Here is a 15,663-nt window from a genome sequence, read left to right on the forward strand (position 1 = left end):
TCAAAACACAGTCAATACCAATCATAAAGCACAAAAGCAAATTTTCAACATATTTCTATATATAAATAAAATAAGTCTATGTATTACTGACATGAGATTATGTTGCAAAATGTTTCCATCTTCAAATGCCTTTTCTTTTTATTCTTACAATTATGCTCAAAATATTGATATTATACCTGGTCCAATATTATATATTCTACATAAATTCATAAATATTTATTACCTTTCTTCGAAAAGATGATTTAGCATTTTACAGCCACTTTCAGCCACTTCAGGAGAATGCATATGCTTCTGCATTAACTCCAATACATTCAGATATATTCCTTTTGACAACAGGATCTTTCTAAAATTAACTACAAGATTTTTTAAATGTTACTTGAATAAATGAAAGGACATTTTCATAATCTTGCAATAAGACAAATACTATTAAAGATAATCAAAGTTCATCAGAATGTATATACAACTATATATTAATTTATATTTCAGTGACAACTTAAATCGGAGAAGGCGATGGCATCCCACTCCAGTACTCTTGCCTGGAAAATCCCATGGACGGAGGAGCCTGGTAGGCTGCAGTCCATGGGGTCGCTAAGAGTCGGACACTACTGAGCGACTTCATTTTCACTTTTCATTTTCATGCATTGGAGAAGGAAATGGCAACCCACTCCAGGGTTCTTGCCTGGAGAATCCCAGGGACAGCGGAACCTGGTGGGCTGCTGTCCATGGGGTCACACAGAGTCGGACATGACTGAAGTGACTTAGCAGTAGCAGACAACTTAAATATCATTAATTTTTTTCTTTAAAATATATACTATTTCCAATGTTTTCATATTTATTAACCATTTGAGGTTTTAGTGTGAAAGTTTCATTCACAGAGAAAACTAGGGGAATGTGATTACCATTCTTGTGAAAAGAATATTTTTGAAGAAACACATTTTTACATAATGCCCTCCAACATAAGAATGAAAACTAAATTTCATTCTAATTATAAAGCAACTTCACAAAATAACTGAACTGATGTAGAGCAGAGGCTCACTGGTGACCTGGGAATAAGTTATAGATGAGTGAAGATCCTATCAGCTCTTAAGGGATGGAGGAAGTAAGACTGAAACCAGGTTCGGTTGCCCTCAGCCTTCTCCACTTACTCCAGTGGACCATGCAAACATTATCATTTCTATCTGTGCTATGATACACAAAGTTATGAAAAGCACTAATAAAAAACATATAAAACATAACTATATATTTTCACAAAATAATAACAAAGCTTAAGAAACAGACTGCTTTACAATTGACTTCACAGTATGTGTGGAAAATGATTATGAAATAATTTTCCTCTTCATAATAAACTTTCTTCAGTAAATGCAAATCCAGGGTCTTGAAAGTTTCCATAATACCTTAAAGTTTCCATATAAATACCATTTATCTTGAAGCCTCTATATAAATATCAATTCCAACATTATAAACTATATTTTAATATTGAAGGTGGGAGGAATGAAACTGAGAGAGCTTTAAATACTATTTTTTTTAAATTAGTTATGCATCTGAAATTGAGAATAAAAGAAAAGATCAGACAAAACTTGTAAGTAGAAGTAATATATGTATTCTAAATTACTGACAAAATCTGAAAACTCATACTTTTTTAAAATCTAAAAAATCATCAAAATATGGTAAGAAGTTGGTTATTCAAGTGTTAATGAGGAAGTAGATAAAAGGTAATGAAAAATGGTACAGTTGCTATGGAAAACAGTATAGAGATTCCTTAAAAAACTATGAACAGAACTACCACATAATCCAGGTATCCCACTTCTGGATATTTATATTTTAAAAAACATGAAAATACCACTAAGTTGAAAAGATATATGTACCCCTATGTTCTTCATAGTATTATTTATAATATCCAAGATACAGAAACAACCTAAGTGCCCATTAGCCAATGAATGCATAAAGAAGGTATGACATACATATATGGTGCAATACTACTCAATCACGAAAAAAGATGAAACCGTGTCATTTGCACCAACATGGATGGACCCTGATGGTATTATGCTAAATGAAATCAGTCAGATGATGAAAGATAAAGACTGTATGATTTCACTCACACGTAGAATATAAAAAACAAAATAAATGAACAAACCAACCAAAAACACTGTGGCAGTTACCAGAGGGGAAAGGGGTAGAGGTGGGTGAAGTGTGTAAAGGGGATGAACAGTATGGTGATAAATGGAAACTAAATTTTTGGTAGTGAGCACACTGCAGTGTATATATAAGTAGAAATAAAATGTTGTACACATAAAACTTAGTATAAACAAATGCTAGTCCAATAAAAAAATTTTACTGATTTTTAATTAATTAAAAAAAGAATAATTTGATTATTTTGCTCAGTCAAATCAAAAGCTTTAACAGCTCCTCCTAAAATGGCTAAATTCTAACTAAGGAAATAATTTACATCATAGGAGTTATTCTAGATCAGCAGTTCCCACACTTCAGAGTACACAAGAATTCTCTCAGGGACTTGTTAAAACAGATTGCTGAGTTTCAACTACACAGTTTATGATGCACTGGGTCTGTATGGGGCCCTAGAACTTACATTTTTAAAAAGTCCCCAAATGATGCTGCTGGTCCAGAGACCACACTTTAACAATCACTGTCTTGGACATGAACTCAATTTGAGATTTGAAAAGAACAGAAATTTCCTCATACAGTACACCTTGGAGAAAAAATTACAGCATGGAGTCACTTTAGAGTTTATAGAGTTTACATCTCATTTACCAGCTCTCTACACAATACCCATGACCTCTTCTACACCATTTTAGCAATAAATTATCTGTTATAAAAGACCAATAACAAAAAGCAACTTCCTTCAGGCCTTCACTTCAACAGTTACCTTGTTTCCTCACTGCATAGTCACAATTTCATCACCTCTGAACACTAACATGTATACTTTTTCTTTGCTTCATATTTTTTTTTTTGGCTTCACATTCTTTGTAATACAGTCAAGGTTCACATATCATATATATCAATTAGCCTTTTTACTTATCTTTCCCACTAGAGTAAAAGCTTCATGAACCTGGGATTTCTATTTATCTGATGTAGCTCAGGTGTCTAAGGCTCAATAAATACTAATTTTATTAACTAATCAATTAAATGAATAAAATGTCACACAAGATGTTTGAACCTTGACCTGGGAACCACCATGACAAAACCCAGTTTTGTTGACCACCAAACCAATTATTTCCCTATAAAACTATATCCAGCCCTTCCTATGCAATGTTCCCAAGTGTCTTTCAATGGAGACTGGTGAATGAGCTGCTTAAGTTCTTACTATTCTCATAAGGCAGAACTCCAAGGACTATGCAAAGGGATCCGAGGAAAGTTAACATGGCTGGGAACCAAGAACAAAGAAGTATGAAGTCAGAAAGACCAGATAATTGAGTCTGAACAAAGAAATCAAGGTTAATTTCAAATGTAACCAATCCTGAGGCACCATAGTAAGAATCAACCCTTGATCAGGGAGTGATCAAGATTGCACAGAAGATTCTTCTCAGGGAAAACCCTGAACTCACTTCCTCCCATGAGCACACCAAAATTATAACTACTTACAGTGCAACAATCTATGAAAATTATCTGAAAACTAGCAGAAAAGATATTCCACAAGTAAAGATATAAAGAAGGAACTACATGAGATGACAGGAAGGATGGGGAATGTGATACAGTGAACACCCACACTACCAAATAAGCAACCAATAAACAAGAGGATAATCAAAGAGGTTATTTACAGAAGTTCTCCCTATGAATCAAGGGGTCCAAGCACCTCATTAATCCCTCAAACCTGGAGGTACTGGGCTTGAGCCCCTAGAACATTTGGCTTTAAAATCCAGCAGGGCTTGCACAATGAGAGAGCAAGAGGGCTATAGGAATCAGAGACTTCACTCTTAAAGAGCCCATGAAAAGTCTCATACACTTGGAAACCTAGCATGCAATAGGTTTAGAAGAGTCTGGATCAGACCCACTTGCTATCTTGGAGAGTCTCTCAGGGAGACAGAAGGCAACTGGGACCCCCTTGGGAGAGTCACTCCAGAAGACGCCGCTGACAGCCATTTGATGTAGCATATTTTACCACAAGGACATTGGTACCGGCAAGTGCCATTTTTGGGTTCTGCATCTATCCAAGCATCAGCTGTGCTTACCAGCAGGTAGGCACCAGAACTGAAAATCCCCAGGGCCCATAGTCAGCTGCCCTGGGACTCCCAGGCTCACAGCCAGCTAACCAGGGACCTTATGCTACCAAGCAGCATGTTAACTCCAGCTCCAAAACCCTGTGTCTGCAGTTAACTGCTCCAAGACCTCCCAGACCTTAAGTCAGCCATGCCAAGACACAGCTCCACTTACCCGTGGGATGGAACCAGTTCCAGAAACCCCTAGTCTGTGCAGTCAGCCATACTACGACCCTGTCTTGAGCACCAACGACCAGCAGCCTCTACACAAGGAGGTCTCGGCAGCTAACCCACCAGAAATGGGCCCCACCTACACAGCACCACAACATTCAGTGGCCCACTCAGACCATGCAGAGGGCACCACTAGATCATACAGCTCTGTTAACCAGAAAGGAGTGTACTATAAGGACACTCCTGTAAGATTAGGAAACATAATCAATCTAACTCAATATACAAACAAAAACAAAGAATTATGCAAAATGAGGCAACACAGGAATATGCTCCAAATGAAGGAACAAGATAAAATCTCAGAAGAAGAATTAGCCAAATGGAGATAAGCAATCTACCGACATCAGCTCAAGGTAATGATCATAAAGATCCTCAACAAACTCAGGAGAAGAATGATGAATATAGTGAGTTTATCAAAAAGCTAGAAAATATAAAGAAGAATGAAACAGAGTTGAAACTGGATACAAAAACCAAAATTAAAATTATATACAAAAATCAACAGTAGATTAAATGATATAGAGGAATAGATCAGTGAACTAGAAAACAGTGTGATGAAAATCACACAAGCTGAACAAACAGAGGAAAAGAAATTTTAAAATATGAGAACTCCCAGACAACATCAAGCATACTAACATTTTCATATAGAGATCCAAAAAGGAAAAGAGAGAGAGAGAAAGGTAGACAAATTATTTGAAGTGATAATAGCTGAAAAATTCCCTAAACTTGGAAAGGAATAGATATCCAGGTCCAAGAAGTACAAAGTCTCAAACAAGATCAATAAAGAGAGGTCCATAAAAAGACACATTGTAATTAAAATGACAAAACTTGAAGACTAAGAGAGAATATTAAAGCAAAAAAGAAGCAATAGTTATATACAAAGGTATTCCCATAAGTCTGTCAGCTGACTTTTCCATATTAAATTTTGCAGAATACCAGGGAATAGTGGGATCCATTCAAAATGCTGAAAGGAAAAAATAGTCTATCCAGTAAGGTTATCATTCATCTGAAGGAGGGATAAGAGTTTTTACAGACAAGCAAAACCTAAAAAGAGTTCTGCACCATTAAACTAGCTATTAAAAAAATGTTGGAGAGACTTCTCTAAGTGGAAAAAAAGAAGCCCACAACTAGAAAACAAAATTTATGAAAGGAAAAGATCACTGGTAGAAGCAAATGAGAGTAGCAGATCACCCACTTAACAAACTAGTAGGAACAGTAAAATTATCAATGTCTACCGTAAGTATACACAGAGATAAAAACAAAAAGATGCAAAATATGATGTAAAAAACATTAAATGAGACAGTAGCAAAATTTGACTCAGTTGTATTGAGGTGGATGAACCTAGAGCCTGTTTTACAGAGTGAAGGAAGTCAGAAAAGAATAAAACAAATATATACTATCACATATATATGGAATCTATAAAAACATTATTGATGAACCTATCTGCAGAGCAGGAATAGAGATGGAGCTGTAGAGAACAAATTTGTGGACATGGAGAGGAAGGTGAGGGAACAAACTGAAAAAGTAGCATTGACATATATACACTGCTGCTGCTGCTAAGTCGTTTCAGTCGTGTCCGACTCTGTGCGACCCCATAGACGACAGCCCACTAGGCTCCTCTGTCCCTGGGATTCTCCAGGCAAGAATACTGGAGTGGGTTGCCATTTCCTTCTCCAATGCATTACTATATGCAAAACAGATACCTAGTGGGAAGCTGCTATAAACACAGGGAGCTCAGCTTGGTGCTCTGTGACAACCTAGAGGGGTGGGATGGTGGGGGTGAGAGGAGGCTCAGGGAGGGGATATATGTATGCTTATAGCTGACTCATGCTACAGCACAGCAGAAACCAGCGCAAAATTGTAAAGAAATTATCCACCAATTAAAAATAAACAATAAATTACAATCAAAACCATAGAAATATAAAGAATCATAAGAGATTACTACAATTACATGACTATAAAATGGATGACCTAGAAGAAAAGGACAAATTCCTAGAAATATATAATCTCCCAAGACTGAAGCAGAAAGAAATAGAAAATACAAACAGACTGATTGCCAGTAATGAAACTGAATCAGTAAATAAAAAGTAAACAAAAGAAAAAAAAACTCTCAGCAAACAAAAGTCCAGCACCAGTGAACTTCATAGATGAATTGTACCAAACACTTAAAGAATAGTAAATGCCCCTACTTCTCAAACTATTCTAAAAACTGAAAGGAAAGGAATGCTTGCAAACCCATTCTACAAGGTCAGCATCACCCTGACACAAAACCAAAGATATCACACAGAAAAAAGAAAATTACAGCCCAATATCACTGATGAGCATACATGCAGAAATCCTCAACAAAATATTAGCAAACCAAATTCAACAATACATTAAGGGAATCATACAACATGATTCATCCCAGGGGTGCAAAGATGGCTGAATATTTACAAATCTGTCAATGTGAAACACCACACTAACAAACTGAAGAAGAAAAACAGCATATGATAATACCAAGAGGCAAAAACAAGTTTTGATAAAATTTAATATCAATTTATGATAAAAACTCTGCACAAAATGAGTTTAGAGGGAGGATATCTCAACATAATAAAGGCCTTATATGAAAAACCTATAGCCAATATCATACTCAATCAGGAAAGCTGAAAACATTTTCTCTAAGGTCAGGAAAAAGACAAGGATGCTCACTCACTTCATTTCTATTCAATACAGTATTAGAAGTACCAGCCACAAAAGACAGAAATACAGGGAATCAAAACGGGAGGGGACTGAAACTGTTTGCAGATGACATGATATATATAAAGAAAATTCTAAAGATGCCACCAAAAATACTAGAACTAATAAATGAACTCAGTAAAGCTGCAGATGCAAAATTAATATACAGAAATATGCTATGTTTCTGTATACTAAGAATGAACAGTCAGAAAGGGAAATTAAGACAATAATTCCATATACAACTGTATTAGATAGAATAAATCTAACTAAAGATGTAAAAGACCTATACTCAAAAAACTATAGACACTGGTGAAAGAAAATGAAGATGACACAAACAAATGAAAAGCTATACTGTGTTCATGAATTGGAAGATTTAATACTGCTAAACCAACCAAATTATCCTAGGCAATCTACAGATTCAGTGCAATCGCTATCAAAACATCAATGGCATTTTTCACAGAACTAGAACAAACCATTCTAAAATTTGTATGAAAACACAAAATACCACAAATAGCCAAAATCTTGAAAAAGAACAAAACTGAAGGCAGCATGCACCCTGATTTCAAACTATACTACAAAGCTACAGGAATCAATACAATACGATACTGGCCAAAAAAAAAAAAAAAAAAACAGATACATAAATCAATGGAACAGTTTAGAGAGCCCAGAAATGAAAACTTAGATGTTCATTTAATCTCCAACAAAGTATGCAAAAATATACAATGGGGAAGACAGCTTATTCCATAAATGGTGTTAGGAAAACTGCACAACTACATACAAAAGAATCAAACTAGATTTCTTTTCACATGATATACAAAAATAAACTCAAAACAGATTAAAGAATTAAATGAAAACCTGAAATCATAAAACTCCAAAAATAAAAGAAGCAGTGTACTCTTTGACAATGATCTTAGCAATATTTTTTTTTTCAATCTATCTCCTCAGGCAAGGGAATGAAAAGTAAAAATGAATAAATGGAACTACATCAAACTAAAAACCTTTTTCCCAATAAAGGAAACCATCAACAAAATGAAATGACCACATACTGAATGGAAGAAGATATGTGTAAATGATACATCTAATAAGGGGTTCATATTCAAAATATACAAAGAATTCATAAAACTCAAGATCAGAAAAACAACATAGTTAAATTGTGGGCAGAAGACCCTATAAACATTTTTCAAAGAAGACTTGGGGATGGCCAACACACACATGAAAAGATATTCAACATTACTAATCATCAAGGAAATACATATCTAATCCATAAAAATTTATCACCTCCCAATTGTCAGAATGGCTGTCATCAAAAAAAAGCACAAATAACAAATGTTGGCAAGGATGTACAGAAAAAGGAATCCTCATGAACGGTTGGTAGAAATCCAAATTGGTGCAAGCATTACGGAAAATAGTATGGACACAGTTCAAAAAACAGAACTACCGTATGATCCAATGATTCCACTCCTGGATATTTACCGAAGAAAACAAAAACACTAATCCAAAAAGATATATGGTCATACTAAGTGAAGTAAGCCAGACAAAGAAAGACAAATACGGTATTATTTATGTAAGGAATCTAAAAAAGTGAAACAAATGAACTTATTTTCAAAACAGAAACAGACTCACAGACATAGAAAACAAACTTATGGTTACCACAGGGTGGGGAAGGGATAAATTAGGAGTTGAGGTCTAAAATACACATACTACTATATATAAAATAGATAACCAACAAGGACCTACTATATAGCACAGGGAACTATGCTCAATATTGTATAATAACCTATAATGGAAGAGACCGTAAAAAAGAAAACATATATATATATGTGTGTGTATGTATGTATATATATATATATATATATATATATAACATATATATGTAAGTATAATTGAATCACTTTGCTGTATACCTGACACTAACACATTATAACTCAAATATATTTCAATAAAAATTGTTTTAAAAAAGAAATAAGGTATATAGACCTATATGTTCATTGTAGCATTATTCGCAGTAACCAAAATACATAAGCAACCTAAATGCTCATTGATAGATGCATAAATAAAGAAGATGTGAATATTACTGAGCCATGAAAAAAAATAAAATCTTGCCACTTGCTGCTGCCTTGACAGACCTTATGCTAAGGTGAAAGGGAGTTATGCTAAGTGAAATAATTCAGACAGAGAAAAACACTGTATAATTTTACTCCTATGGGGAACCTAAAAAGCAAAAGAACTGAACAAACAAAACAGAAACATGCTCATAGTACAGTGAACAAACTGGTGGCTGCCAGAGCAGAGGACAGTGGGGGATAAGTGAAATAGGGGAAGGAACTTAAGAGGTACAGACTCCCCATTACAACATAAAGAAGTCATAGGGATGAAAGTGCAGCATGGAAATATAATCTTAATAATGTACTATTTTTTGTATGATGATAGATGATAACTAGACTTATCATGATGACCATTTTGTAATGTACAGAAATATCAAAGCACTGTATTGTGAACCTAGAAATTATAGGGTGCTACAGGTCTGATGTTGGGAGGGATTGGGGGCAGGAGGAAGAGGGGACAAAAGAGGTTGAGATGGCTGGATGGCATCACCGACTCAATGGACGTGAGTCTGAGTGAACTCCGGGAGTTGGTGATGGACAGGGAGGCCTTGCGTGCTGCGATTCATGGGGTCGCAAAGAGTCGGACATGACTGAGCGACTGAACTGAACTGAACAGGTCAATTATATTTCAAGAACAGACTAATAGAAAAAGAGATCATATTTGTGGTTACCAAAAGAAGGGTGTACTGAATGAAGGTGGTAAGAAGGTACAAACTCCCATCTATAAGATAGATACTAGGGCTGCAAAGTACAACATACTTAATATGTTATACTGTTGTATGTTATATATGAAAACTGTTAAGAGAGTAAATCCTAATCCTCATCACAAGTAAAACATTTTTTTGTTTTTCTTTCACTTTGCATCTATATGATATGACGGATCTTCACTAAACTTACTGGACTAATCATTTCCTGAGGTAAGTAATTCAAATCATTGTGCTGTACAGCTTAAACTTATTTTGTGATCCCATGAACTGTAGCCTACCAGGCTCCTCGGTCAATGGGATTTTCCAGGCATGAATACTCGAGTGGGTTGCCATTGCCTTCTCCAGCGTACCTTCCCAACCCAGGGATTGAACCAGGGTCTCCCGCATTGTAGGCAGATGCTTTACTTTCTGAGCTACCAGGGATGACCTCATACAACACTTTACATCAATTATACTACAATGAAAATTGAAGAAAAAAGAACAAAAAAATTTTTTAAGTAAAAACTGTACATCTTCTAAGTAAAATACCACTGTTTTGCATGAAGCACATGGAGCAGGACAAGCTTTCATCCAGGGACATATCAATGGTACCAGCTAATCAGAGCATGTGATGTCTACCTGGTCACTATAGGCTCCTTATGAATTGAACTACCAGTATTAAAAAAGGGATTAAGCTCACAGCTGATGCGATTGATCCATTTACCAAGAAGAGAGAGGTTGCTACTACACAGTGGCTACAGGAAGCCTGTCTGAGATCTAAAGTAATCTTGAGGAGCCTCTTGATACCTCCATCCGCAACAGTAAAAGTGAACTGAAAATTATAGCAACCGACACAGTACTATATATAAAATAGATGACCAACAAGAACCTTCTGTACAGCACAGGGAACTATACTCAATAATTTGTATAATATGTTGTATTTCTATCTCACTATAATGGAAAATTATTTCAATTCCTAAAAGATGATGCTGTGAAAGTGCTGCACTCAATATGCCAGCAAATGTGGAAAACTCAGCAGTGGCCACAGGACTAGAAAAGGTCAGTTTTCATTCCAATCCCCAATTGCACTAATCTCACATGCTAGCAAAATAATGCTCAAAATTCTCCAAGCCAGACTTCAGCTGTACGTGACCTGTGAACTTCCAAACATTCAAGCTTGTTTTAGAAAAGGCAGAAGAACCAGAGATCAAAGTGCCAACATCTGTTTGATCATCGAAAAAGCAAGAGAGTTCCAGAAAAACATCTATTTCTACTTTATTGACTATGCCAAAGCCTTTGACTGTGTGAATCACCACAATCTGTGAAATATTCTTAAAGAGATGGGAATACCAGACCACCTGACCTGCCTCTTGAGAAACCTATATGCAGGTCAGGAAGCAACAGTTAGAACTGGACATGGAACAACAGACTCTTTCCAAATAGGAAAAGGAGTACATCAAGGCTGTATATTGTCACCCTGCTGAGTTAACTTATATGCAGAATACATCATGAGAAACGCTGGGCTGGATGAAGCACAAGCTGGAATCAAGATTGCTGGGAGAAATATCAATAACTTCAGATATGCAAATGACACCACCTTTATGGCAGAAACCCAAGAAGAACTAAGCCTCTTGATGAAAGTGAAAGAGGAGAGCGAAAAAGTTGGCTTAAAATTCAACATTCAGAAAACGAAGATCATAGCATCTAGTGCCATCATTTTTAATGGCAAATCAATGGGGAAGCAGTGGAAACAGTGAGAGACTTTATTTTTTTGAGCTCCAAACTCATTGCAGATGGTGACTGCAGCCATAAAATTAAAAGACGCTTGCTCCTTGGAGGAAAAGATATGACCAACCTAGAGAGCATATTAAAAAGCAGAGACATTACTTTGCCAATAAACGTCCATCTAGTCAAGGTTTTGGTTTTTCCAGTAGTCATGTATGGATTTGAGAGTTGGACTATAAAGAAAGGTGAGAAGAATTGATGTTTTGAACTGTGGTGTTGGAGAAGACTCTTGAGAGTCCCCTGGACTGCAAGGAGATCAAACCAGAGCATCCTTAAGGAAATCAGTCATGAATATGGAAGGACTGATGAAGCTGATTGAAGCTGAAGCTCCAATACTTTGGCCACCTGATGTGAAGAACTGACTCATCTGAAAACACCATGATGCTGGGAAAGATTGAAGGTGGGAGGAGAAGGGGACGACAGAGGATGAGATGGTTGGATGGCATCATTGACTCAATAGACGTTAGTTTGAATAAACTCCGGGAGCTGGTGATGGACAGGGAAGCCTGGCATGCTGTATTCCATGGGGTCGCAAACAGTCAGACACGACTGAGCAATTGAACTAACTGAACTGATGCATATATGTATGTATAAAAGGCTTTCCACGTGTCAGTAGTGGTAAAGAACCTGCCTGCCAACGCCGAATTCATAAGAGACATGGGTTCAATCCCCAGGTCAGGAAGATCCCCTGGATGAGGATACGGCAACCCACTCCAGTACTTTTGCCTAGAGAATCCCATGGACAGAGGAGTCTGGCAGGCTACAGTCCATAAGGTCACACAGAGTCAGACACAACTGATGCGACATAGCATACAGCATATGTATGTCCAACTGTGCTATATACCTGAAACTAACACAACATTGCAAATCACCTATACTTCAATAAAAACAAAAACAAAGAAAAAAAAAGCACAGCAACCAGAAAAGGCAGTATGACTGAGGACTTTGATCTTTCATGGGTGAAGGTTTGGGTCACTCCAGAACCAGGAGCCACGCAAGTTCCAGTTGAGGACAAGGGAAACATGGAATGAGGAGATGAAGACAGAAACTATAGATACTAACTTTATATATATACACACACCAGCTGTCACCTGGTGACCAATTACAGAAATGAGTACTGTAGTAGCTTTGGCTAGTCTCTCCATGACTGTTACATATATGTGTCTATTTGTATAAAATAGTCCTTCTTTAAAAAAAAAAAAAAAAGCAGAAGTTTAAATCTCACAAAATCATGGTTGTTTTGTTGACATATCAAATGTTTCCATGGAGTTAAGAACCACAGCACCAGCACAATGTGTTTTGTACATGGTAAAGGTTTGTCTACTCTCCGCTGCTGCTAAGTCACTTCAGTCGTGTCCGACTCTCTGAGACCCCACAGACGGCAGCCCACCAGACTCTGCCGTCCCTGGGATTCTCCAGGCAAGAACACTGGAGTGGGTTGCTATTTCCTTCTTCAGTGCATGAAAGTGAAAAGTGTCGCTCAGTCATGTCCGACTCCTCGCGACCCCAGGGACTGCAGCCTACCGGGCTCTTCCATCCGTGGGATTTTCCAGGCAAGAATACTGGAGTGGGGTGCCACTGCCTTCTCTGGCTGTCTCCTCTCTAAGGTGCCTCAACAAAAGCAGCAAAGTCCAGTGTTCATTTTCAAGAGTGAGACCCCTACACACAGCCCCACAACCCAGGCCTCTGCACAGCAGAGGAAGGGAGATTCAAGAAGAGCAGCTCCCCTTTCTGCCACTTCCACTGACTCATTATCCTTTGAGAGCAACCCCGATCAATCTCTCAGAGCTTGGCCAGCCCAAGCCTTTTATGATGGCCTTTTCAGTGCCATCAGAGATGAAGTGAGAAAGAATGAAAACAAAGAAGTGATTTTCCTCTTGATCTGACTTAAATAACCGTGTACGGAAACATGCATGAGGAGGCTTTTTTCACTCTACTCGGGTTCTCTACTAAAAGCTGATGCTAACACTGGTCTTTTTTTTCAAGCTTTCAGTGTTCTTCTGTATTTTTTCCCTTCAAGAATATCCTTCAAGAGCTGCCAAGTCCTGATGCTTTTATGATTAGTTTTCTCCCAAGATTTTCTGGCCGTATTTCCTATTTATTAGGGCTGAGCCCTAATAAGAGCAGCCTGAGCCTCAATTCTAAACCTCAAGAGTTCTTCCAAAGGTATAACAGCTGTTTTTCTCTCCTAAATAATGGAAAGCTGTAAGATTCACATGTAAAGGACTATTTTTTTTAATTTTTATAATGGACAATTTTAGAATATTTTATAATGGTGACTCTCTCTCTATCCACTGCATTCCTAAGAAAAAAACACAGGAACAGTGTATAAAGACAACTGGGGCGGAAAAGTGACCATTTGGCTACTGTTACAAATATTCAAAACAAGACCACTGGACACAAGCTAAAAGTCCATGCATAAGAAACTGGAACATAAATGAGGACATAGGTGTGCATTGGGAAACTACACAACCATCAAAAATGGTAATGTGGGAATTTATATTAGCAACATAAAAAAAAGAAATGTAAAATTTGGTTATAAAAGATTATAATAGCATTCCATTTATCCAAAAAACATAAAATGTATTGTATATGTCATGTGTAAGTACATACACAGAAATCCAGAAGAAAAGCATCAAAATCTTATTTTCTTCTTTCTCTTTTTACCTATTTGTCAATATATCTATATGTCAGATATATATATTTACATATTTGAAGTTTTTACAATTATCACTTTTATAATTTTAAAAATACCACAAAACATGTTTCAGTATACTAAAAAATATGGTGTACCTCTTACCATTTTGTTCTAACAGAGTTGACAAAGCATTTGCAGATGCCTGGAAGACTTCTTTTGATGAAGAGTGCATCAGCATGGACAGCATCACTTCCCTGTGAGCTGGGAACCTTGCACAAATTCAATCACAACATTAATAGTAATCGCTTTAATAATTAACTCAAATATTCACTTACTGTTATCTAATCTAACAACCAATAAGGGCAGATAAACAGTGTTTTATGCCACCTCTACTCACAGGAGAGCAGTGTTCTATTTACATTATATTCAAATACATTAACTACTAATAAAGTAGTATTTCTGTTTCTTCAAAGTAGATAAGCAGTAGAAGGAGAAAGTAGAAGACTCAGTAAATATATAAATAGGTGCTAAGAGTAAAAAGATTAAGTGAGAAAAAAGAGATGATGTAAGCAAGAAAGGAAAAATTAAGAATCATAAAGAAGTAGAGTGAAAATTTTTAATTTAGAGCTTAAATATGTTTTAATGATGTATTTATTTTAACAATCTCCTGTGAGTTTTAAAGGATTAGTATCTATGAATTGAAATTTTTATAAATTGCAGCATGAACCAATCTTAACTTCTTTAAAAGATTGCTCAAAGCATATTAGAAGGCTGGTTTAACACATATTTTTCAAAATTTACAGTTTCCATTCAAACTAGAGACATTTAAATAAATAGAATCTGTCATTAACTGCCTTCTAATTGCCAGTTGATCACTATGGAAATGAGGGCATCCCTGATAGCTCAGTTGATAAAGAATCTGCCTGCAATGCAGGAGACCCTGGTTCGATTCCTGGGTCGGGAAGATGCCTGGAGAAAGGATAGGCTACCCACTCCAGTATTCTTGGGCTTCCCTTGTGGCTCAGCTGGTAAAGAATCTGCCTGCAGTGTGGGAGACCTGGGTTCAATCCCTGGGTTGGGAAGATTCCCTGGAGAAGGGAAAGGCTACCCATTCCAGTATTCTGGACTTGAGAATTCCACAGACTGTATAGTCCAGGGGGTTACAAAGAGTTGGACACGACTGAGAGATTTTCACTTCACGTCACTATGGAAACAGGCTGTCAGAATTTGAGGTGCAGAATAATACTATTCAAATTTCCAAGGTAAGGCATTCAAAATTTAAAATTGAGAGGCTA

The 15,663-nt window shown here is 36.7% G+C and overlaps 1 protein-coding gene across 6 annotated transcripts in view; it reads right to left on the reverse strand.

The window, feature by feature from the left end:
- Nucleotides 1–15,663, reverse strand: part of LRRK2 (leucine rich repeat kinase 2) — a 204,458-nt gene that overhangs the window by 164,066 nt on the left and 24,729 nt on the right. For all 6 annotated transcript variants that reach the window (XM_061416444.1, XM_061416443.1, XM_061416446.1 and 3 more), the window contains 2 exons: nucleotides 14,531–14,637; nucleotides 224–353 (listed from right to left, as the gene is read on the reverse strand). In XM_061416444.1, the coding sequence (XP_061272428.1) occupies nucleotides 224–353; nucleotides 14,531–14,637 (237 nt within the window). The remainder of the gene's footprint in view (nucleotides 1–223; nucleotides 354–14,530; nucleotides 14,638–15,663) is intronic.

The sequence above is a fragment of the Bos javanicus genome, chromosome 5 (genome assembly GCF_032452875.1).
Source record: "Bos javanicus breed banteng chromosome 5, ARS-OSU_banteng_1.0, whole genome shotgun sequence".
NCBI classification, from domain to species: domain Eukaryota; kingdom Metazoa; phylum Chordata; class Mammalia; order Artiodactyla; family Bovidae; genus Bos; species Bos javanicus.